This window comes from Staurois parvus, unplaced genomic scaffold, assembly GCF_062004578.1.
Source record: "Staurois parvus isolate SC_StPar_1 unplaced genomic scaffold, SC_StPar_1.0 ptg000018l, whole genome shotgun sequence".
NCBI lineage: Eukaryota > Metazoa > Chordata > Amphibia > Anura > Ranidae > Staurois > Staurois parvus.
In genome coordinates, this window is record NW_028317814.1 from 13,465,861 (window position 1) to 13,488,799 (window position 22,939).

Genomic DNA, 22,939 nt, shown 5'->3' on the forward strand with positions numbered 1-22,939 from the left:
TCCGGCTCCCCAAAAGTCTGAAGCACAGTAATGGCTCTTTGTTTAGGAAGTTTGGAGACCCTTGGCTTAAGGGAATGCAACTGCAAAAAGGATTACTGACATGGCCTACTGCAAGCAGTTCTGCCCTTACGTCAGTGCCAGTGAAAGGATTAAACACAACCTCCACCCCGATCATGCCATGCTTTTAATACCAATGAAAGCGGATCTATCATTACAAATTAGAAAGCACATGAATCAATATGGGAACATTTTACCATGACATTCTTTTGAGTAAAAAAAGTACCTTTTTGTTGTTATTAAAAAAAATGGCTGCTCAGGTGATCTAAAGCCTGAGTGGAAGAAAATGTGGGTTCAGTTCGCATCACTCCCTTGTTTTCCCCTTTGTTCTATCTGTATACTTCATATCTTTTCTATATCCATCTACAGTACATGCCTTTTCTTACATATTCCTTTGTAATTAAACTACTTCCACGTATAATCTCCCAAAATGAAAACAACTGAAATATACATAGACATTTAGCAACATTTTACTACTTCAAGTCTCTCTAAGGTAAGATTCACACTACTGTTGGTTGTGAACAAAATTGTGCACTTTCCTGACGCAAAACATCCTGTACAACAAACACTTTACTCCTGCGCTAGGAAAGGACTCAGTAGACCTAATAAGAATGTTCTGGAATTTTCTGGAATATGCACTGCTTGCTGCCCTCAACAGACCGGGGTGGTCCGAATACACTGGATACAAATGGAGAAACAGAAAAAGGGCGCACCGACCTAGTGCATTATCGTTTAAAATAATGTATTAAAGAAACAAAAATAGGTATCATACTCACAATGGACATAATAACACAGGTATGTCAAACTGAACAAGGTGTATGATCCAAACAACATCTGAGTCCATACGATGGAACCCTGGATGACCAACTGGCTAACGCGTTTCGAGGACACAACCTCTTCTTCAGAGCCAACACTACAGGAGTCTGTACTTCTCTTTATATAAGTTACTAAATGGTAACAAAAGGGCTGTCCTTTGGCAGACACGTGGCAGTGCCAATATTTCTGAATTAATTAATTATTATTATTAGTAGTAGTAGTATTTATCAACTCCTAATGGCACTCCCATGCGTCTGTTTTCACACATACTGAAATGCAGGGTACGTTTTGATGCGGCATAATTTTTAACAGGGGTCAGGGGCTTCTTTACCATGATTCCTACATGTAGGGAAGCCCACTGAAATTAATAAACTGATCCACACATAACTCACAGGAACTTGATAAAAACGCAGTTAAACGCACAGATGTAAACTGAGCCTTAAGGCGGAGCTCCTCCCAAAAGGTGAAGTTCCGCTTTAAGGACTGCTCCCCCGCTCCCCATTAAGGACTGGCACCTTTGGGTGCCCAAATTTGACAGGTACCTGCTCCCATTTCCGGTCTGATTGCCTAGGCGATTGGAAACAGAAGTTGTCCTCCCTCCCTCTCTGTAGTCTTTTGGGACACGTGACAGGTCCCAGAAGACTACAGGACCATTCAGGAAGTGCAGCACTACTCGCGCATGTGCAGTGGGTACCCGGCTGTGAAGCCGCAAGCTATCACAGCTGGGTGCCCACACTGAAGATGCCGGCCTCCTGGAATACATGACGGCCTGCTGGCCTCCTGGAATCCAGGACGGCCGGTGAAACGGGCTGCGGGAGACACACCACAGGACCGAGGGACAGGTAAATGGCTGTTTTTTAAAAGTCAGCAGTTTTTGTAGCTAATGAGTTATTTTTTGACAAGTGAGTAGAACTCCACTTTAAAGTGTTACTAAACCCTGGACCCTGCATTAACTATATCTGGCCTCCCACAGTACATAGAACATGGAAATATAATTATTTTAGTAAATATAAACTGCTAAGTACCTTTTATTTTATCAGCGGGTAGAGCAGTCCTGAGACTTCTATCAATGTCCAGCAGAGTACTGGATAAAGATGGTAGGAGGAGTTTTCATTCTCCCGACTGACTTATGAGGCTGCATGACCCCTAAACCTCTGTCTGGACAGTGCTTATTGACCCTGTGCTGGATATATGCACTCTCCCAAGAAAATAAAAAAAGGTCTCTAGCAATACACACCAAACTGTGCATGTGCAGCTTGTCTCCAAGGCTCTGTTCTATCAGCAGATGGATTGGGGACAGCAGTAGAAGGGGAGGATCAGAGAAGTCTGGATCAAACATAATTTTTACACAGTGCAGAGGATTAACCCCTTAGGTTCCACAGTGAGTATAACAAGCATGATTTACTGCATATACAGACTGATTTTACTGTTGTGGGTTTAGTAACACTTTAAGCACAAAAAAATAAAAAATCTAGGACACATACTGTAAACCTTTTTTTACATCTATTATAATTGACCTCAGCAAATGCAATTATTGTACATATGGCACATGGATATTGAGCTATATGCCCCATGGGTCCCTATATTATTATTAGTATATTATTATACAGGATTTATATAGCGCCAACAGTTTGCTCAGCGTTTTACAATATAACGGGAGACAATACAGCAACAATACAAGAGGGATAGGAGGGCCTTGCTCCTTGGAGCTTACAATCTAAGAGGGAGGGGCTAGTGGTTCAAAAGTTAGTAACTGTGGGGGATGGACTGGTAGGAGGAGTAGAAGATTCCATTATTAGCTGAGGGCAGGATAGGCTTTCCTGAAGAGATAGGTTTTCAGAGATCACCTAAAAGTGAGCAGAGTAGGCGATATTCTGATAAATTGGGGTAGAGAGTTCCAGAGCATGGGGGAAGCTCTGGAGAAGTCCTGGAGATGAGCATGGGAGGAGGAGACAAGGGAGCTAGAGAGTAGAAGGTCGTGCAAGGAGCGGAGAGTACGGTTTGGATGATATTTGGAGACAAGATTGGTGATGTAATTTGGGGCAGAGTTATAAATGGCTTTATATGTTATTGTTAATGTTTTGAATTTTATCCGTTGGGCAATGGGAAGCCAGTGGAGGGATTGGCAGAGAGGGGTGGCAGATACAGAATATATATAAATCTGCATGTTCTTCACCTTTCCAAATTTTACCTGAATGTAATAGAAGACACTCTTGAGAAATTCTCTAGGCTCCACCAGAATCAGCATTTGCTCTTCTTTCCCTTTACATAGATCCAGACCATCCTGGAATATAAAAACAGCGATTGGAAAATCCATAAATATTTTTGTGTTAGCTGAATGAAAAGAGTTCGGAACTTAATTTCTGTGTTTCTCGTGTGTAGAGCAGTCCATGGAAATGAACAGGCTGCCATTCATGCCACACATGGAAATGCACCTGCATTTGGTTGCATCTGCAGGTGTGAACCAAATCTAAGAGGAAGAGAGGACACCCCAAGATAGCAGCTCTCAATAGCTGGCATTATATCACCATTCTGAGTAAATATTTGTAGTAGGTCTTATGTGCACTCCTTATCCCCCCCCCCCCACACACACACACACACACACACACACATACTTCTTTTTGCCTCATAACATATTATTACAGTGCTAGTGTTACTGTTTGTGTTCTTGTTGTATAATTTTGCTGTTGTTTTGGTAAAAATTCTCTTCTTTGGTCCCGGTAGAGTAACAATTTTCTTACTTAATCCCCCAATACCAGGGTGGATTTGATTTAAATCAAACTGATTTAAATTACGATTTAAATCACTAGTCAGTAAGGCTTGATTTAAATCAGAGTTTTCTACATAAAGACTAATTCTTGCTGGTATAACTTTAATATGCAAGTAGATGAAGATTTTTAGAATAACAACTTTTCATATTAGTTTTTTTATCCCCAGTTTAATAGGTTAATCATTCATATTTGGACAACTTTTCTGTTGTACTTAGGAAGGAGAAAAATAATCATTACCTTAATAATAACAATTTAAATAGATTTATTCAACCGAAACAATAACATTCCAGCATATGTTATTTGCTTAAACAAACATCCATGTTTATTTACTAATTTGGCTAAACAAAATATATATATTTTAAGAAACTTAGACTGTCAGCCCCTTCCTCCTCACACTTAGTTTCACTTTTTTCTTGTGCAGATCTATTCCACTCCAAACAATCAGAAAAATATTGTTTCTATTCTATTCACTGAACTTCTTGAAACTTAGCAGTGAAGGGGTTGATTCTGTATTCATAGGTTTGTAGAAGTTAGGATGAAGGTCTTTTTCTTAACTCTGTTCATGTTAAAACATTTTTGCTGTGAAGAAGAGGCATGTGATCTCCGCTGAGTAAAATTCAGTTTTGAGAACTGCAAAAGTAAACCAAGCATCTGTGATAATATCTTGTAGGCAGAGAAACTGCCCAATAATCTTACAAAAACCTCTGGAAGAGCAAGACATTGTGAATGGATTCATGGAATTTATTTACCCAAAAAATTAAACGTATACAGCCTTATTCTACATAATTAAAAAACTAATCTTTATTTCATGATGGAATAACCTTTGGATGGTAATATATTTTCCTCAAAAAGCATTTTATTAAAAAAAAATCCGATTTAAATAAAAAAATCAGATTTTTTAAAAAAAGCATTGATTTTTATCCACCCTGCCCAATACTGATGATCTCATCCCTCTGATTCCCACCCTTGGAGGCTGCTCCCAGTGTTAGCCATGATAAGCTCAGAATACCTCTCTCAGTCTTAGTGCCCCCTGTGCAGGCTGATATCAAGTCAGAGGATTTTCAAAGTCCCCCCAAAAAATTAAAAGTCAGCAGCTACAAATACTGTAGCTACTGACTTTCATTATAAGGATATTTAGATATCCATGGATCAAGTGCCGCCCTCACCTGGGCTGGTTACTCACTGGTCTTTGGCAGCCCGGTGCAAGCATGTTTATTAATTGAAGTGCGCAGTGAGCCCTAACAGCTTCACAGCCAGCTACCTACTGCGCATGCACAAGTTGAGCTGCACTTTGTGAATGGTCTTGCAGCTTTCTGGGACTTGTGATGTGTCCCAAAATGTTGCGGGTTAAGAGGGGGGTGGGGGTGAAGTTTCTCTTGGATCGCCTGGGCGAAGTTTCACTCGGATTGCCTAAGCAATCCAAGTGGAAGTGGGAGCAGATACCTGTCAAAACTAGATACCCGCTCGACCCCCCCCCCCCCCAGTATGACCGTAACGTAACAACGTATGACCAAACATGTTGGGGGGTGAGTTGGCGGCAAAAAAAAAGAACTCCCTCTTTTGTGTGAAATTCCACTTTAACACTGTATGCTAGTTTTATGATACATTGATTATAGTTTACTGAATACTTACCAGATTACATGATGACATTATATACATGCTTAGCATTTGGCATTCAGGTTTAAAAAATGTATTCTGCATATAGGTAAAAGGAATTACAGAAAACAGTGTGTGAGAATTACATTGTGTGCAGTGGCTTGCTGTTTGTGCACAAAGGTGGTGCCATAAAAAGAATACAATGGAAACCTTTTCTCATAAAATATGAATTATTAGAATGTATTATTCTCTTTTTAACATAATAACATAAAGGAAACCAGTACTGACACAGCCTGGATGCCTTCATTACTGACCTTCCCCTGAAAATGTTTGTTGTTTGGCTATTTTTGGCATCAATAAATTCAGAGCTTCCAACTAGAGATGAGCGAATTATTCAAAAATTCAATTCGGCTGATTCGCCGAATTTGCGGGAGAAATTTGATTCAATGCGAATTTATTCGCTGCGAATTTAACTTATTAAAAGGGTTTCTAGGCTTCAGAGAGCCTTTATATTAGTGCAGAACACTGTACCTTTAATTTAAATGCCCTTGGAGTCTGCTGGGGAAGAGAAATAATACTGTCAGTCAGTATGACATGCAGATGAGTGCCGTCGATCTTAGAATCACCGCACACTTCACTCATTTGGGCAGTCACGGGGCACAACGAAGAAGAAGAAGAATGAAAAGAAGAAGAATGAAAAGAAGAAGAAGAAGAATGAAAAGAAGAATGAAAAGAAGAATGAGAAGAATGAAAAGAAGAAGAAGAAGAATGAAAAGAAGAATGAAAAGAAGAAGAAGAAGAATGAAAAGAAGAAGAAGAAGAATGAAAAGAAGAATGAAAAGAAGAAGAAGAAGAATGAAAAGAAGAAGAAGAAGAATGAAAAGAAGAATGAAAAGAAGAAGAAGAAGAATGAAAAGAAGAAGAAGAAGAATGAAAAGAAGAAGAAGAAGAAGAATGAAAAGAAGAAGAAGAAGAATGAAAAGAAGAAGAAGAAGAATGAAAAGAAGAATGAAAAGAAGAATGAGAAGAATGAAAAGAAGAAGAAGAAGAATGAAAAGAAGAAGAATGAAAAGAAGAAGAAGAATGAAAAGAAGAATGAGAAGAATGAAAAGAAGAATGAAAAGAAGAAGAATGAAAAGAAGAATGAGAAGAAGAATGAAAAGAAGAATGAAAAGAAGAATGAGAAGAATGAAAAGAAGAATGAAAAGAAGAGGTATTCCAGTACAGCAAAAAGTGTATCTGCAGAGAGCTCCGCTATTTCTGACAGTTCTCTGACAGTTCCTTCACATTTACAGCGGTTGAAACATTGTATCTGTTTCCGAATAAAAACATCTGTATCCTAAATGGAAACAAATAGATACAATGTTTCAACCGCTGTAAATGTGAAGGAACTGTCAGAGAACTGTCAGAAATAGTGGAGCTCTCTGCAGGGACACTTTTTGCCGGCTGATCGGGAAAAATTCGATTCGTGCATCCGAAGTTGGCTAATATTCGGATTCGGCACGAATCGAATTTTTCCTGAAATTCGAAACGAATTCCACTTCGCCTGGTTCGATTCGCTCATCTCTATTTCCAACCTAGGGCAAGAATTTAGCTAATGAACCCAGAGAAAAATCAGAACGGCTCATCTAATCTGAGTTATTGACTCAAAGTACTAAAAGCCTTTGGGTTAGCATAATAGTCCAGCAACTAGAATTTCCAAAAGAGACTTTAGTACTGACAGCTCCTATTTGCTCTTACCAATTGTTCAGTGTCTGCCACCCCTCTCTGCCAATCCCTCCACTGGCCTCCATTCAGTGTCCTCCACCCCTCTCTGCCAATCCCTCTACTGGCCTCCATTCAGTGTCCTCCACCCCTCTCTGCCAATCCCTCCACTGGCTTCCATTCAGTGTCCTCCACCCCTCTCTGCCAATCCCTCCACTGGCTTCCATTCAGTGTCCTCCACCCCTCTCTGCCAATCCCTCCACTGGCATCCATTCAGTGTTCTCCATCCCTCTCTGCCAATCCCTCCACTGGCTTCCATTCAGTGTTCTCCACCCCTCTCTGCCAATCCCTCCACTGGCTTCCATTCAGTGTCCTCCACCCCTCTCTGCCAATCCCTCCACTGACTTCCATTCAGTGTCCTCCACCGCTCTCTGCCAATCCCTCCACTGGCCCCCATTCAGTGTCCTCCACCCCTCTCTGCCAATCCCTCCACTGGCTTCCATTCAGTGTCCTGCACCCCTCTCTGCCAATCCCTCCACTGGCTTCCATTCAGTGTCCTCCACCCCTCTCTGACAATCCCTCTACTGGCTTCCATTCAGTGTCCTCCACCCCTCTCTGACAATACCTCCACTGGCTTCCGCTTACTCAACTAATTAAATTCAAGGTACTTACAACAACTTCTAAAGCTATCCACAACTCAGCCCCCAGCTACATCACTAACCTAGTCTCAAAATTCCAGTCTTCCAGTTCTTTTCCTTCCTCCCAAGACGTCCTGCTCCCCAGCTCCTTTGTTACCTCCTCTTATTCTTGCCTTCAGTACTTTTCCAAAGGTACTCCCATCCTCTGAAACTCCCTTCCCCAATGTGTCCGACTATCTCCTACCCTGTCCACTTTTAGACAATCCCTAAAAACCTCATCTCTTAAGAGAGGCTTATCCTGCCCCCTCCTAGCAACGGTACATGTATTTTTCTCTATCAGCCCATCCCCCGCAGTTATTACTTTTTGTATCAATTGACCCTCCCTCTTAGATTGTAAGCTCTACTGAGCAGGGCCCTCTGATCCCTCCTGTATTAATTTGTATTGTAACTGTACTGTCATCCTTTGTGCAAACTGCTGGCGCTATATAAATCCTGCATAATAATAATAGTACAGATTTCCTCAAATAGGACTAACCCTCTCAGATGGATATTTTATTGCAGGTGACGTCTGGCAGACTGAGACTGCCCCAGGTTTCTTTCTTAGATCTTCATTGCTCTTACAGGGAGATCTTCCTGCTATAATCCATGACTGTTCCTGGCCACCTTTGCTCTGGCTATGTTTTCCGCAGTCTAGAATAAATATGAAAACCCAATAGAGAGAATGGGACATCTCATAATGGCCACATCAGTTGTGAAAACCTGTGATGCTCAACAAAGATCTCAATAAGAGAATCCCCAGGAGATATAAAGAACTAACAGGCATTTTATCTCAGCAGCACCTACAAAGAACTAAAATATCAGTTTGGAGTTGACTGATCCTTCCACTTTAAATATAAGCGGCTCTAATACAAAAACGTGTTGTCTGTTCCAATCACAACTTACTACACATGTCCAGTCAGCAGGCATCTCTCTTCTCCAGGTAATGCTCCATGGCACAGAGTGTGGCTCTAAGGAGTAAGTATACCCAGCTGAACTCAGAGCTTCCAGCATACCTTCTGACCCTGCATCTTGGAGAAGACCTGCGCAATAAGAGATCAATCAACAACGCAATGTAGACATATATGTGTGATTTGCAATGATGCAAAAAGTTGATCTGTAATGTTAGCAAGCACCAAAAGACAATTTATATAGTGCCAACTCTCAATGAGTCAAATTTGCTTGTAAACTCTACATGTAAGAACACAAGGCCTAACCTTGCAGATACCCTCTTCTGGTCCTCCAAAAAAGCTGCCAAACACTAATCTGAAATGGTAGCTTGCGCCAAAAGACTATATATATATATATATATATATATATATATATAGCCAGTTCTCAATGTGCCCCATTTGTTTGTAAACCCTGCATGTAAGAACATAGAGGTGACCAAGAAGTCCTGGCTGGAGCAATTCGATGAGCCTTGCTACTGGAATATTACTAAGGTCAAAGTGGATTACAGAGCTGAGGTGAGGGAGAGTTCAGAAGATCATGACCGCCGTCCTGCAAAATTGAGAGGGTAGAAAGTGGCGCTGACAATCTTAGCCAGAATACACACCATGGTATTTAAGCTCATCAGACTCTAAGGACTGATTCACACTTCATACTTTTGTACCATGCAATGTGGTGTGGGCCAATGCACTGTGTTTACTGTGTCAGTAATATTGCACTGACACCCACTGCAGGTCGCAAGGGCAGCGCATTCAGAATGCGGTGCACGAAACCCGCGCAGCATTCTAGTGTGAATCAGCCCTTAAGGATACTGCACACATGGACATGGTAGAGAAGACAGCACACTTGCTTGCCTGCCTCTTACGTCTTCTGCATGTTGTGTTCATTTTTGTGGGCTAGAAGCCAAGGTGGGGTCATGTGTAATATGGGGCTGTGGTGATGCCATGGGAACCTCATTTCATTTTTTTTTTCCCTCCTGGTGCATCAAGGGAGGGAGGCCTTGGGGTACTTTACAATGCCACGTCATCAGGGGGCTTGCTGAGGCTCTGGTTCTTGCAGCCAGCCCCCTGATGAAGTGAAACATGCATGCCATCATGAGGCCAGCTACAAGAACCCAAAATAGATAGTTCCCCCCTGATGTTGTAAGTAAATGAGATGGTGGAGCAAGACCTGGAATGCTGCAGTGGATCGGTGGTTTGACCCAGGACAACACTATATCAGCTGGATGTGTAAGTATGTATTTTGAAGGTAACCCTGCTAACAAGATAGGAGGGGAACAAAAATAGAACACAGGGATGGTAAAGGGTCATTGAGGTTGCTCTTTTAATAATACATAGAACCTTCCTAGATCTATTGCCATAATTTTCCCTACAGTTCTACATATCACTATTCTTATAGTAAATTATTTATTGTATGGTGACATAGGTTCAGATGTAACAAATACTCCAGTACAGGGTGGATTTGATTTAAATCAAACTGAGTTAAATCACAATTTAAATCACTAGTCAGTAAGGCTTGATTTAAATCCTAGTTTTCTACATAAAGACTGATTCTTGCTGGTATATCTTTAATATGCAAGTAGATGAAGATTTTTAGAATAACAACTTTTCATATTAGTTTTTTTATCCCCAGTTTAATAGGTTAATCATTCATATTTGGACAACTTTTCTGTTGTACTTAGGAAGGAGAAAAATAATCATTACCTTAATAATAACAATTTAAATAGATTTATTTAACTGAAACAATAACATTCCAGCATATGTGATTTCCTTAAACAAACATCCATGTTTGGTAACTAATTTGGCTAAACAAAATATATATATTTTAAGAAACTTAGACTGTCAGCCCCTTCCTCCTCACACTTAGTTTCACTTTCTTCTTGTGCAGATCTATTCCACTCCAAACAATCAGAAAAATATTGTTTCTATTCTATTCACTGAACTTCTTGAAACTTAGCAGTGAAGGGGTTGATTCTGTATTCATAGGTTTGTAGAAGTTAGGATTAAGGTCTTTTTCTTAACTCTGTTCATGTTATAACATTTTTGCTGTGAAGAAGAGGCATGTGATCTCCGCTGAGTAAAATTCAGTTTTGAGAACTGCAAAAGTAAACCAAGCATCTGTGATAATATCTTGTAGGCAGAGAAACTGCCCAATAATCTTACAAAAACCTCTGGAAGAGCATGACATTGTGAATGTAGTAATGGAATTTATTTACCAAAAAAAATTAAACATATACAGCCTTATTCTACATAATTAAAAAACTAATCTTTATTTCATGATGGAATAACCTTTGGATGGTAATATATTTTTCTCAAAAAGCATTTTATTCAAAAAAATCCGATTTTAAATAAAAAAAATCAGATTTAAATAAAAACAAATCAGATTTTTTTTTAAAAAATCATTGATTTTTATCCACCCTGCTCCAGTATATACACTATATTGCCAAAAGTATTGGGACACCCCTCTAAATCATTGGATTCAGGGGTTCCAATCATTTTCATGGCCACAGGTGTATAAAATCATCACCTAGGCATGCAGACTCCTTCTACAAACATTTGTGAAAGAATGGGTCACTCTCAGGAGCTCAGTGTATTGAAGTGTGGTCCTGTGATAGGTTGCCACCTGTGCAGTAAGTCCATCCGTGACATTTCCTTACTACTAAATATTCCATGGTCAACTGTTAGTGGTATTATAACAAACTGGTTAGAACAGCAACTCAGCCACAAAGTGGTAGGCCACGTAAAATGACAGAGTGGGGTCAGCGAATGCTGAATTGCACAGTGTACAGATGTCGCCAACTGTCTGCAGAGTAAGTAGCTAAAGGCCTCCATACTTTGTGTGGCCTTTAGATTAGCACAACAACAGTGTGTAGAGAGCTTCATGGAATGGGTTTCCATGGCCAAGCAGCTGCATCCGGGCATTACATCACCAAGTACAATCCAAAGCATTGAATGCAGTAGTGTAAAGCATGCCACCACTGGACTCTAGAGCAGTGGAGATGTTTCTCTGTCTGGTAATCCAGTGGATGTGTCTGGGTTTGGCGGTTGCCAGTAAAACGGTACTTGCCTGACTGCATTGTGCCAAGTGTAAAGTTTGGTGGAGGGGGGATTACGGTGTGGGGTTGTTTTTCAGGGGTTGGGCTTGGCTCCTTAGTTCCAGTGAAGGGAACTCTTAAGGCATCAGCATACCAAGATATTTTGGACAATTTCATGCTCCCAACTTTGTGGGAACAGTTTGGGTATGTTCCCTTCTTGTTCCAACATGATTGTGCACCAGTGCACAAAAGAAGGTCCATAAAGACATGGATGATTGAGTTTGGGGTGGAGGAACTTGACTGGCCTGCACAGAGTCCTGACCTCAACCCCATAGAACACCTTTGGGATGAACTAGAGCGGAGACTGTGAGCCAGGCCTTCTCATCCAACATTCGTGCCTGACCTGACAAATGTGCTTCTGGAAGAATGATCAAACCTTCCCATAGACATCCTCCTAAACCTTGTGGACGGCCTTCCCAGAAGAGTTGAAGCTGTTATAGCTGCAAAGGGCGGGGCCAACTCAATATTGAACCCTACGGACTAAGACTGAGATGCTATTAAAGTTCATGTGTGTGTAAAGGCAGGTGTCCCAATACTTTTGGCAATATAGTGTATGTTTAGATAGCACAAACTGAGAGCTGTTGATTTCATGATAGATGTACCAGCTACATCTTGCAGAACTTTAGTTAAACCTCCAGTGTATACTTATGATAGGGACAGATTATAATTTAGAGTTGTTATTGAAAGACTGTCAGCTAAGAGCACGCACACATAAAGAGGTTTAAGGGGTGTTTTCTTTGATGTACTCCAGTGAAGATAGCTGCAGGATTCTAGAATACCACTGAAGAACTCTGAAGACCTAAGGTGACCGAAGGAGGATGGATAAATTTGAAAGGTTATGTTTGCCAACTTGCTTGATTTTCCTAAATAATATATGAAACTAGCTAGGTTTTGTTAACAGTGTGCTCATTCTTTAATCTTAATTTACATATTTTAACTTGTGTTTGTGTCTTCCAGAACATGGACCATGGGCAAGCCTGGGGTTATTTAACATATCGCGGTAGGTCCTGGTACATTAAATGTCATTACAAATTTAAAAAAAAAGCAACAGACCAAAAACATACTGTAAAAAGTTTAATAGAAATCCATGTTAATATTTTAGTTCAACGAAATTATTAAGGGAAAGTTAATGTGTATTAAGGTAAAAAAAACCTTCTGCATGTAGCTTCCCCTTGTACTCACCTGAGCCCAATCTCAATCCAGCAGTGTGCACAGGAGCAGCCGTTCTCTTGGCTCTCTCCCTCCTCATTGGTTCCCACTGCTGTCAATCAGAGCCAGGGAGGAGCCGCGCTCTGTGCGTCTATGGACACACAGAGCCAGCTCGGAAGCAAGCATGCTTGCTATGAGGGCACTCGGTGGGGGCAAAGAGCCAGGAGTGCCAGCAGGGGAACTCACGGAGAGGAGAATTGGGGCTGCTCCGTGCAAAACCATTGCACACAGCAGTTAAGTATAACATGTTTGTTATTTAACCACTTCAAGTCCGGACACTTTTACCCCCTTCCTGTCCAGGCCAATTTTCAGCTTTCAGTGCTATCACACTTTGAATGACAATTGCGCGGTCATGCATCACTGTACCCATATGAATTTTTTAGCATTTTTTTTAAACAGATAAAGCTTTATTTTGGTGGTATTTATTCACCACTGAGATTTTTTTTTGCTATGTAAATGAAAAAGTCCCAAAATTTTGAAAAAAAGTGTTTTTCTTACAAAAGTTTGCAAATAATATTTCATCGTAAATCTTGGCCAAAATTTATTCCGTTTATCTTTTTAGTAAAAAAAAAAAATAAATAACCCAAATTAGTTTATAACCAAAATTATAATTTTTAAACATTTGTTTGTACATTTTTATTTTATTTTTTTATTATTATTATTATTATGTTAACATACTGTCGCCCTAGCAGTACAGTGTCACCATGGTGACACTACTACTTGTGGGGGGTGATGAAGATTTTTTTTTTTTTTTTTCACTGATTGCTTTTACACCCATAAAGGCTATAAAAGCAATCATTGCTCCTTCTCTCTGGCTGCATTCTTGTAGCCATTGAGAACTACTGTGTGAGCTGTGATTGGTCACAGCTTGTCACATGGTACAAGGCTGTTGTGAATAGCTTTGTACCATGTGACCTCTGTGATCATTCACAGATTTCACACGTAGTAAGCAATGATGTCAGAAGTAACATCTTGCTTAATACTCTGCATGTGATCACTGATTGGCCAATCAGTGATTACATGATCGGTACCTTGCACAGAGGTCCCATACGACGATCGGTGTTCCACTGTGTCCGGAGGACACAGCGGGCACTAGATCACAGTGCTCCCAGGGAGTGCGCACAAGCAGGGGGCGGGGAGGCTGTTTATAAATGTTTACCCGACCCTGTACTGCCACCGTCTGGCCGTTTATATACAACAGCTGGACAGGAAGTGGTTAAAAAAAAATAAAAAGCAATCCTTTACAATTAGTTTAATAATTAAGGTTGGTGGTAAAAATGTCTGGATGACATCTAAAATACTGTTTTCTATAAAGGAAGGGGTGTGGGAGTTTGCTTAAAACCGTGCGTACATGCTCTCTGATGATCCCGTCCAGCTAGTCTTGAGGGAACATATCAACGTAGAGGAATCTTGGGGATGCATTTTGTTATATAATTCTGTTTTCATAGATCCTGTTGTCTGCAGATGACTTTATTGAAGAAAAAAAAAAAAAGCAAGTCTTTCTGGCAGGACTGCTTAGAACCCAGTGCAGCCTTCAAATGATAGCATCTGAAAGGGAGTATGCCATAAAATTTGATTGCAACATCCGACCTTTTACTCATAGGCAAGCAACACAAACTGAAGCCACAGCAAATGAGGGGTTATGAAATGTGAAAAAAAAAAATAATTGGCCAAACTAACTCATTATATTAATTTTCCAAATTCTAGTATACATTCTTACACATATACATAGGAATAGATTTACTAAAACTGGAGCGTTCAGGATCTGGTGCAGCTGTGCATGGTAGCCAATCAGCTTCTAACTTCAGCTTGTTCAATTAAGCTTTGACAAAACCTGGAAGCTGATTGGTTTCTATGCAGAGCTGCACCAGCTTTTGCACCCTCCAGTTTAAGTAGATAACCCCTATTGTTTCCTTTTAATTCTTTGTAGAGTTTGCAGTGAATAGTTTGGTAAACAGTGTAGAAAAGTAATTGATGAACTAAGCTGTTTAACCACTTGCCTACCAGGCACTTATACCCCCTTATTTACCAGGCCAATTTTCAGCTTTCAGCGCTGCCGCACTTTGATTGACAATTGCACGGTCATGCAACATTGTACCCATATGAAATTTTGATAATTTTTTTCTCACAAATAGAGCTTTCTTTTGGTGGTATTTAATCGCCACTGGGCGCTTTACTTTTTGCGCTATAAATAAAAAAGTGCAAAAAATTTGAAAAAAAAAAAAGTTTCTTTGTTTCTATTATAACATTTTTCAAACAGGCATTTTTTTCTCCTTCACTGATGTGCGTTAATGAGGCAGCACTGATGGGCACTGATAGGCGGCCCTGATGGGCACTGATAGGCAGCACTAAAGGGCACTGATAGGCAGTACTAATGAGGAGGCACGGATAGGCGGCACTGATAGACAGCACTAATGAGGTGTCACGGATAGGCGGCACTAATATGCAGCACTGATAGGTGGCACTGATAGGTGACACTGATGATGGGTACTGATAGACGGCACTGACTGGCATCACTGCTGGGCACTGACTGGCAGCACTGACTGGCACAACCCCTGGGCACTGACTGGTGGCACTGACTGGCAGCACTGCTGGGCTGCACTGGTGGGTGGCACTGGTGGGCAGCACTGGTGGGTGGGCACAGGTGGGTGGCACTGGTGGGCACAGGTGGGTGGGCACAGGTGGGTGGCACTGTTGGGCACATGTAGGTGGCACTTCTGGGCACAGGTAGGTGGCACTGCAGAGTGGCACAGGTGGATGCACTGCTGGGCACAGGTGGGTGATCTGCTGGGCACAGGTGGGCGGAGCTAGTGGGCGCACTGCTGGGCACAGGTGGGCAGAACTTGCGGGTGGCACTGCTGGGCACCGATCATCAGGGCACTGATCATCAGTGCCCTGATGATCGGTGCCGATCCCCGCTCTGACAACTGCAGGTTCTCGGCAGTACTTTCCTCACGATCTGACAGCGTGAGGAAAGTGCAGCCGAGAACCGGCACTTGCATTTCCCTCTGATCAGCGTGTCATTGGACACCGCTGATCAGGTGGTAAAAGGCGCTGTGATTGGCCTTTTACCACATCACGTGATCAGCTGTGTCTGTAGGACACAGCGATCACGGAGATCGCCGGGTGCGCGCCCCCTGGGGCGCGCAGGAGAGCGCGTTCTGGGGGGACGTCATATGACGTCCACTCAGAACTGGCCGGCCGCAGTGAAGCCGTCATTCGGCTATCTGCGGTCGGCAGGTAGTTAAGAAAGAGAGTGAAGTACACTATATGGTTAACGATTTGCGGACATTTATTGACCATCAAACCCATATGAGTTTGTTGGACATCTCAGGTTAATTAAGGGTATTCGTATTGAACAATTGCCACCAGATTGTAATTGTCTGAATGTCTTTAGGAACAATCGAGTATTGTCCATGATACTTTTTTTATTTGCACTAAAGCCTGGTACACACTGAATGAGAAAAAAAACGGACAGCTCAGGAGGAGCCACTGTACTAATTATTATTGTTATATAGGATTTTTATAGCGCCAATGGTTTGCTCAGCGCTTTACATTATAGTGGGAGACAATACAGTAACAATACAGTTCAATACAAGAGGGAATTGAGGGCCCTGATCCTTGGAGCTTACAATCTAGGAGGGAGGGGTGAGTGGTACAATAGGTAAAACTGTGGGGGATGGAGTGGTTGGAAGCATAGAGGATTCCAGTATTAGCAGAGGGCGGGATAGGCTTCCCTGAAGAGAGAGATTTTAATGATCGCCTAAAGGTAAGTAGAGTAGGTGATAGTCTGATAGATTTGGGTAGGGAGTTCCAGAGAATGGGTGATGCCTTGGAGAAGTCTTGGAGATGAGCATGGGAGGAGGAGATAAGGGAGCTAGAGAGTAGGAGGTCTTGCGAGGAGCAAAGAGTACGGTTTGGGTGATAGAGATAAGATCAGATATGTAAATTGGGGCAGTGTTGTGGATGGCTTTGTATGTCATAGTATACTAATGATCCGATATTGGTACAGCGAGCTCCCCTGCTGTGCTATTGGGTTCTGACAGGGATGCCCCCCATCCCGGACAGAACACTTCGGTCAACACTGTCAGCCATTGGCTGAGAGCACTGATCAGGAGCTGATCAGCAGACCTTCTTCAATCATGCCTCTTTGACAGAAGCCGACCGAACGTCTGGCTTCTGACAGACCGGCTACCACATCGGGCCAAATATCCAATAAAAATTGGAAGATGCCAAAATACCGCTCGACATTTGGCCCGTGTGTAGTAGGCTTGACATCCAAATCTAAATGTCTTTGTATGCTAGAGAATTGTAGAATGAACAGTACCCTTCACTAAAACACATTCACTCAATTATTTGGAGTGGGGTCCTTGTAGCTTTGGCCATATAGCGTATTTCTCATCCAGGATCATAAGCAGAGCCTATCTTAGGTAGAGTGACTTGATGATCTTATATTGATGGTCATCTTCTTCATTCACCCAGGTAAAACCGTGCCTGAAGAGCAGGAGATCAGCAAAGTCATGTACCATGACTGGCGTCTTATACCACGGCATGAAGAAGAGAACTTCAAGCAATTTATCCCTCTGCCGGAGCCAGAACCTGTCCGCTATGTGCCATACCCACCACTACTGAGGGCTATTGCTCTGGCTCAGTTGCAGAAAGAAGGAAAGCCTTTAACAGAGCCCATGCTGGACATTGGGAGATTACGGGAATCTGATCATGAGCTCCAAAAGGAGCTTAAAGTGAGGAGAGCCAAAACAGGGACACCAGTGTGATAAGGCCATGGACTTCTGCTACTTCCTAGAAACATGGATTCATGTACAGTTTATTGTCAGCAGCGTGACCTTCAAACCAAAATGGCAACAAAGTGCCATGGTAATTGGGGTTGTGGGCTCTGCTCTTTGTTGAGGGTTGTTTTCAGTTATAGACCATACTGAGTAAAGACTACACAACACCTTCCGTAATTGAAAATTGTCATTTTTACTCAATGACACCATAAGTAACTGTTGGACTTTCCTATTTGATGTTTACTGGGCTGTAATAAAACTTTATATAAAATCACACCATTATGTGCTACTGAGAATTTAAAGGCATTCCATATATGCAGTGCTCAGCATAAATGAGTACACCCCTTTTGAAAAGTAAGATTTTATTCAACATCTCAACACAAGAACAATTTCCAAAATGTTGGCAAAACTGAGTTTTATGTAACATTTGTTTTGCTCATTACATGAAAGTAAGGTTAATAGTATAACGTAGATTACAAAATCTTCAGTTTTACTCCAATTAGTTGATGCAAAAATGAATACACCCCACAACAAAAACTACTATATCTAGTATTTTGTATGACCTCCATGATTTGTAAGGACAGCACCAAGTCTTCTAAGCTTGGAATGAACAAGTTGGCAACATTGCAACATCTACATTTTTCCATTCTTCGAGAACAACCTCTTAGAGCCTGGATGCTGGATGGAAAGTGATGCTCAACTTGTCTTTTAAGATTTCCCCATAGGTGTTCGATTGGGTTCAGATCAGGAGACATACTTGGCCACTGAATCACTTTCACCTTGTTCTTCAGAAATGCAACAGTGGCCTTAGATGTGTGTTTTGGATCATTGTCATGTTGGAAAAGTGCACAACTTCTCTTTCAATACAGAGCAGTACATCAGTGAATTCATGATACCATGAATTAAATTCAGCTCCCCGACACCAGCAGCACTCATGCGGCAGCACAGAAGGACATTGCCACCACTATGTTTCACTGTAGGCACCATGCATTTTTCTTTGTACTCCTCACCTTTGCAACACCGTACAGTTTTGAAGCCATCAGTTCCAAAAACATTTATCTTGGTCTCATCACTCCAGAGTACAGAGTCCCAGTAGTCTTCTTTTTGAGTATGCTCCCTGGCAAATTCTAGGCAGGATTTTTTGTGCATGGGAGAGGTTTCCTATGTGGATGACACCCATGCATGCCATTCCTATGCATGCCATTGCAGTATACGCCATATTGCGTCATAGGAAACAATTGCCCCAGTTTTTGCTTTCTATTTTAGACAACTGCAATGAACTTGCATGGAGATTTTCTTTAACCCCTCTCATCAGAAGACGCTCTTGTCGAGGTGTCAACTTCCGTGGACAGCCTGGAAGTCTCTGTGAGATGGTTGCAGTTCCATATTTTTTAAATTTTTGTATCACTTTTGATACAGAATTCTGACTGATAAGTAAAGTGTTGCTGATCTTCTTGTAGCCTTCACCTTTCTTGTGTAAAGAAATTATTTTCTTTCTCAGGCCTTGTGACATTTCTCTTCCATGTGGTGCCATTGCTGACAGCATGAAATGGGAGGGGTTTTCTTTGTTAAGTAATGCCCTTTTATAATCAACTGCTGTACACCTGTTTAATGAATATTTAGACTCACCTGTAGTTGAATTCTTGTTAATTAGGATTTTATTGTCTAAAACTTAGCTTTGCGTCTAAGACTTTCATTGAGGTGTATTCATTTTTGCAATATGGTCTTGAATGAATTTGTTAGGAAAAATATTTTCTTGAATATTACTGAATAAGTTTAAACTAGGTGGAAACTGAACCCACATCAGAGGGAAGCAACTCTGCCCATGGTATCGCAGGACACTAGCACATCGAGGGGAGGGGATATATGAGCCGTGGCATATAGTGTGGCCCCTCTCGGAAGCCACGTAGGCCGTGAACCTCCAGCTCTACGGATGGGGGTCAAACAGAACCCGATTCCCCGCTCCAGGCAGCGGAGCAGGTCTACAGGGATCCCCAATGTCGGCAGGATCCCATTATCCCCAGGATGGAGACAGATGCTGTAAGGTGCTTTTTATGGTGGTATTTATTCACCACTGAGTTTTTTTTTGCTAAATAAACAAAAAAACACAAACTTTTGAAAAAAAAACCACGCATTTTTCTTTGTTTCTGTTATAAAATGTTTTAAATAAATAACCTTTTTTCACAAATTCAGGTCAAAATGTATTCTGCTACATTTCTTTAGTGAAAATAACCCAAATTATTGTATATTATTAGTCTGTAGGAAAGTTATAGAGTCCACAAACCATGGTATATACAGTGGGGATCGAAAGTTTGGGCACCCCAGCTAAATATTTGTATTAATGTGCATAAAGAAGCCAAGGAAAGATGGAAAAATCTCCAAAAGGCATCAAATTACAGATTAGACATTCTTATAATATGTCAACAAAAGTTAGATTTTATTTCCATCATTTACACTTTCAAAATAACAGAAAACAAAAAAATGGCATCTGCAAAAGTTTGGGCACCCTGCAGAGTTAATATCTTGTACTGCCCCCTTTGGCAAGTATCACAGCTTGTAAACGCTTTTTGTAGCTGAAAGGAATTGACTCTCGTTCCTCTCGAGCCACTGACCCCCGTCAGTCCCTGGCCTTGATCAGTGTCTGTCCTCAGGCCCGGAGCCCCCTCTGAGACACAGGAAATGCACACAGACACAAGGTGGTATCTCAGAAGGAACTGAATTTATTCTTCCGTGTTTAAACTTATATATGAAACTTAAAACAATGCATGGAAATAGAAGAACCAATCAATTGTCAGATATGCATAAACCAATCAGAATATTACATACGTCAGTCATGCCCAATCATTTGGCATTTATGTAAATTATTATTAAGTGCGTCAAACATGAAATTTTGCTCAGTATAGAAAGTAGACAATTTCCCTATTTAACATTGGCTATAATTATTAATAATCTTGCAACAGGATATATCCAACCGCAGACTTTCAGTCTTGTGCTAGCTAAAAGAAAAAGGGAAGTTACACCTGAAGGGAAAAGAGGAACCTTAGGCTCTTATCGAAAGTAAAAAACAGTCTTAAAACACAAATTCATCTTTAAGTACTGACTAAGTTTTAAAATGGATACTTATCTTAAAATGGCAGAGCTTAGGCTAAGAGACAAAATGGCGGTATGGTAATGCTGAGAGGCTGATTCCTTCAAACCCCCTCTTAGGTCACGCACGTGACCTTACACCTTTTTTACAGGTTGGTACCTGGGGCCCTTAGTAGGTCCTTTATCAAGATACTGATTCCACATGGTTCTAGTAATGGTGGCGTCAATAAGTTTCTGCATTAAACCTCGGATGCAGGGGATACAATAGCAACCACACAGAGTTAATACTGCAGCAGCCATTACTATGGAAATCAGCATAGTTTTCATCAGGGTTCCCCATTTACCAAACCAATTTTCAAATAAACCAGCTAGTGGATTTTCTACTCCTGAGTTTTCAGCCAATTCTTCAGACAACATTTGGAGGCCTTGAAGGGCTCTAGTAATGCTTCCATCAGGAGCGGTGTTATTGGGGATAAAAGTACAGCAGTAGGAACCAAACATTTTACATACCCCTCCTTTCTCAGCTAATAACATATCAAGAGCAATGCGGTTTTGCCAAGCAGTAAGGGATGTTGCATCAAGTTGGGCAGAGACCCCCTTTAGAGCATCTCTAGTATAGTTAACAAACCTTTGTTGATTATAATAAATGTAAATAATCCAATCCACATTTTTGTTAGGCTGTACCCATATAGCAATAGAGGCAAACCCTGCAGCAATCTGGTCCTGAGCTTTAAATTCATCAGGGACTCCTCTTGGTACACCTATAGCATCTATGTAAACTCTATTGTCAAAGGAACCACTGGGTGCATTTCTTTTATACCTTCTAGATCTGGATTTTTCCAAGATGGGCAAGCTTCTTATCCCATCTTCTACTTTGATCATAAAGAAAGGCATGAGAAGATGGGTCAGAGCGCAGCTTCCCTTCCATCTGCTGGGGAGTCTGGCTCTGAGTCTCATATCTCCACACAGCCACCACACATCTGACAGTTGCTGCAGGTGGTCCTGAAACCATTCCTTCCGGTAGCCTTCTGCGGAGGTGTGGTTGGTCTTAATACAGTAATTAGGTGGAAATGTACCTAAATCTTTACCCTTAGCATCATCATGTTCAAAGCAGGTGAAATTTCCTGGTACCGGTTTAGAGGCCAAAGGTAAATTTCGTAATCCGGTAACAGGGAACTTCTTAACAAAATCAGAACATTCCTTCTCAGTGATGTTATCTTTATACATTCTAATTAGGTAGGACATATTAGTTTCTTCTTCTAACAAAGGAACTGTGGCAAGTAGGGGGCGGGGATTGGCACATGAAACACAGTCTCCCTGTCCCTTGCTCTTAGTGGTCCATCTCACCCATTCAATCCATTCATTTTTGTCAGAGTAACCAGTTTCAATGCTTAATCTGTCTTCTGATTGCATCACTACTCCTGTCACCTCATTATCCAGTCGATCCCTAACTTTGGGGAATGAATTGTCTATGGTATTGACATGGACTCTTGGGGAGGGTTTTACCTGTAATATGAGGTTGGCCCAGGGGTCTGTTCCTGACACAGTTATTCCCAACCTATATTCCCCACTATCTCTGACCTGTGGGTTCCTTATTGTGAAAATGATATTCCCTTGGCCTTTTGCTATAGAGATTCTTTGATAGGTGCCTATGTCCTCTAGGGGAATTCTAGCTGATTGGGTCTCCCATTTATGAGGGTCTGTTGTCCACCATATATTCTCCCAGTAACCACAGGGCTTATTCCTCCCACACATGTACACATTATAAGGTCCAATATCATAAGTAACTTTAGTCGGGTCAAACACCTGGTTTTTAGTCAGAGTAAACACTATGGTCTGATTTACATCCTCAGTAGTCAAGACTGGTGTTTCCTGTAACCCCCATCCCTTATCTTGTATTGACATTCTTCTCATCCTTCTCTTAGTGCGGGTTAGACCTCGTTTCTTTCTGACACTAGAATGTTGTGTACTATGGTTTTGTGTGTGCACTGGTTCTGCATTATCTGGGTCATTAGCTTGGATGGGGGTATTACATATACTCTTAATCACTCCATAATCATCTGGGTGATAAATACAGTTAGTTATTGTCCATACTGGGAGGAACACAGTCAGGGTTGCTAGTATGAGGAAGCAAAATGTCTGCCCAGAGTTCTGTGAGAGCATCAGAAAGGTCATCTTCTTCAAAGACTTTTACAC

At 41.4% G+C, this 22,939-nt stretch overlaps 1 protein-coding gene across 1 annotated transcript; it reads left to right on the forward strand.

Moving 5' to 3' along the window:
* Positions 1-100: 100 nt before the first annotated feature.
* LOC149473098 (small ribosomal subunit protein mS34-like) lies at positions 101-17,644 on the forward strand. The gene is made up of 4 exons (XM_089683871.1): positions 101-130; positions 8,992-9,084; positions 12,618-12,660; positions 17,352-17,644. Exons 1-4 carry the CDS (start codon positions 101-103, stop codon positions 17,642-17,644), a joined length of 459 nt encoding a protein of 152 aa, XP_089539997.1.
* Positions 17,645-22,939: the final 5,295 nt, after the last annotated feature.

Bases quoted from the DNA above. Each gene is read 5' to 3' on its own strand.
- LOC149473098 (XM_089683871.1), top strand. From the start codon at position 101: ATGGCCTACTGCAAGCAGTTCTGCCCTTAC. The intron at 131-8,991 runs GTCAGTGCCAGT...CCTGCATGTAAG, and splicing joins GCAAGCAGTTCTGCCCTTAC to AACATAGAGGTGACCAAGAA. The intron at 9,085-12,617 runs GTGAGGGAGAGT...TGTGTCTTCCAG, and splicing joins AAGTGGATTACAGAGCTGAG to AACATGGACCATGGGCAAGC.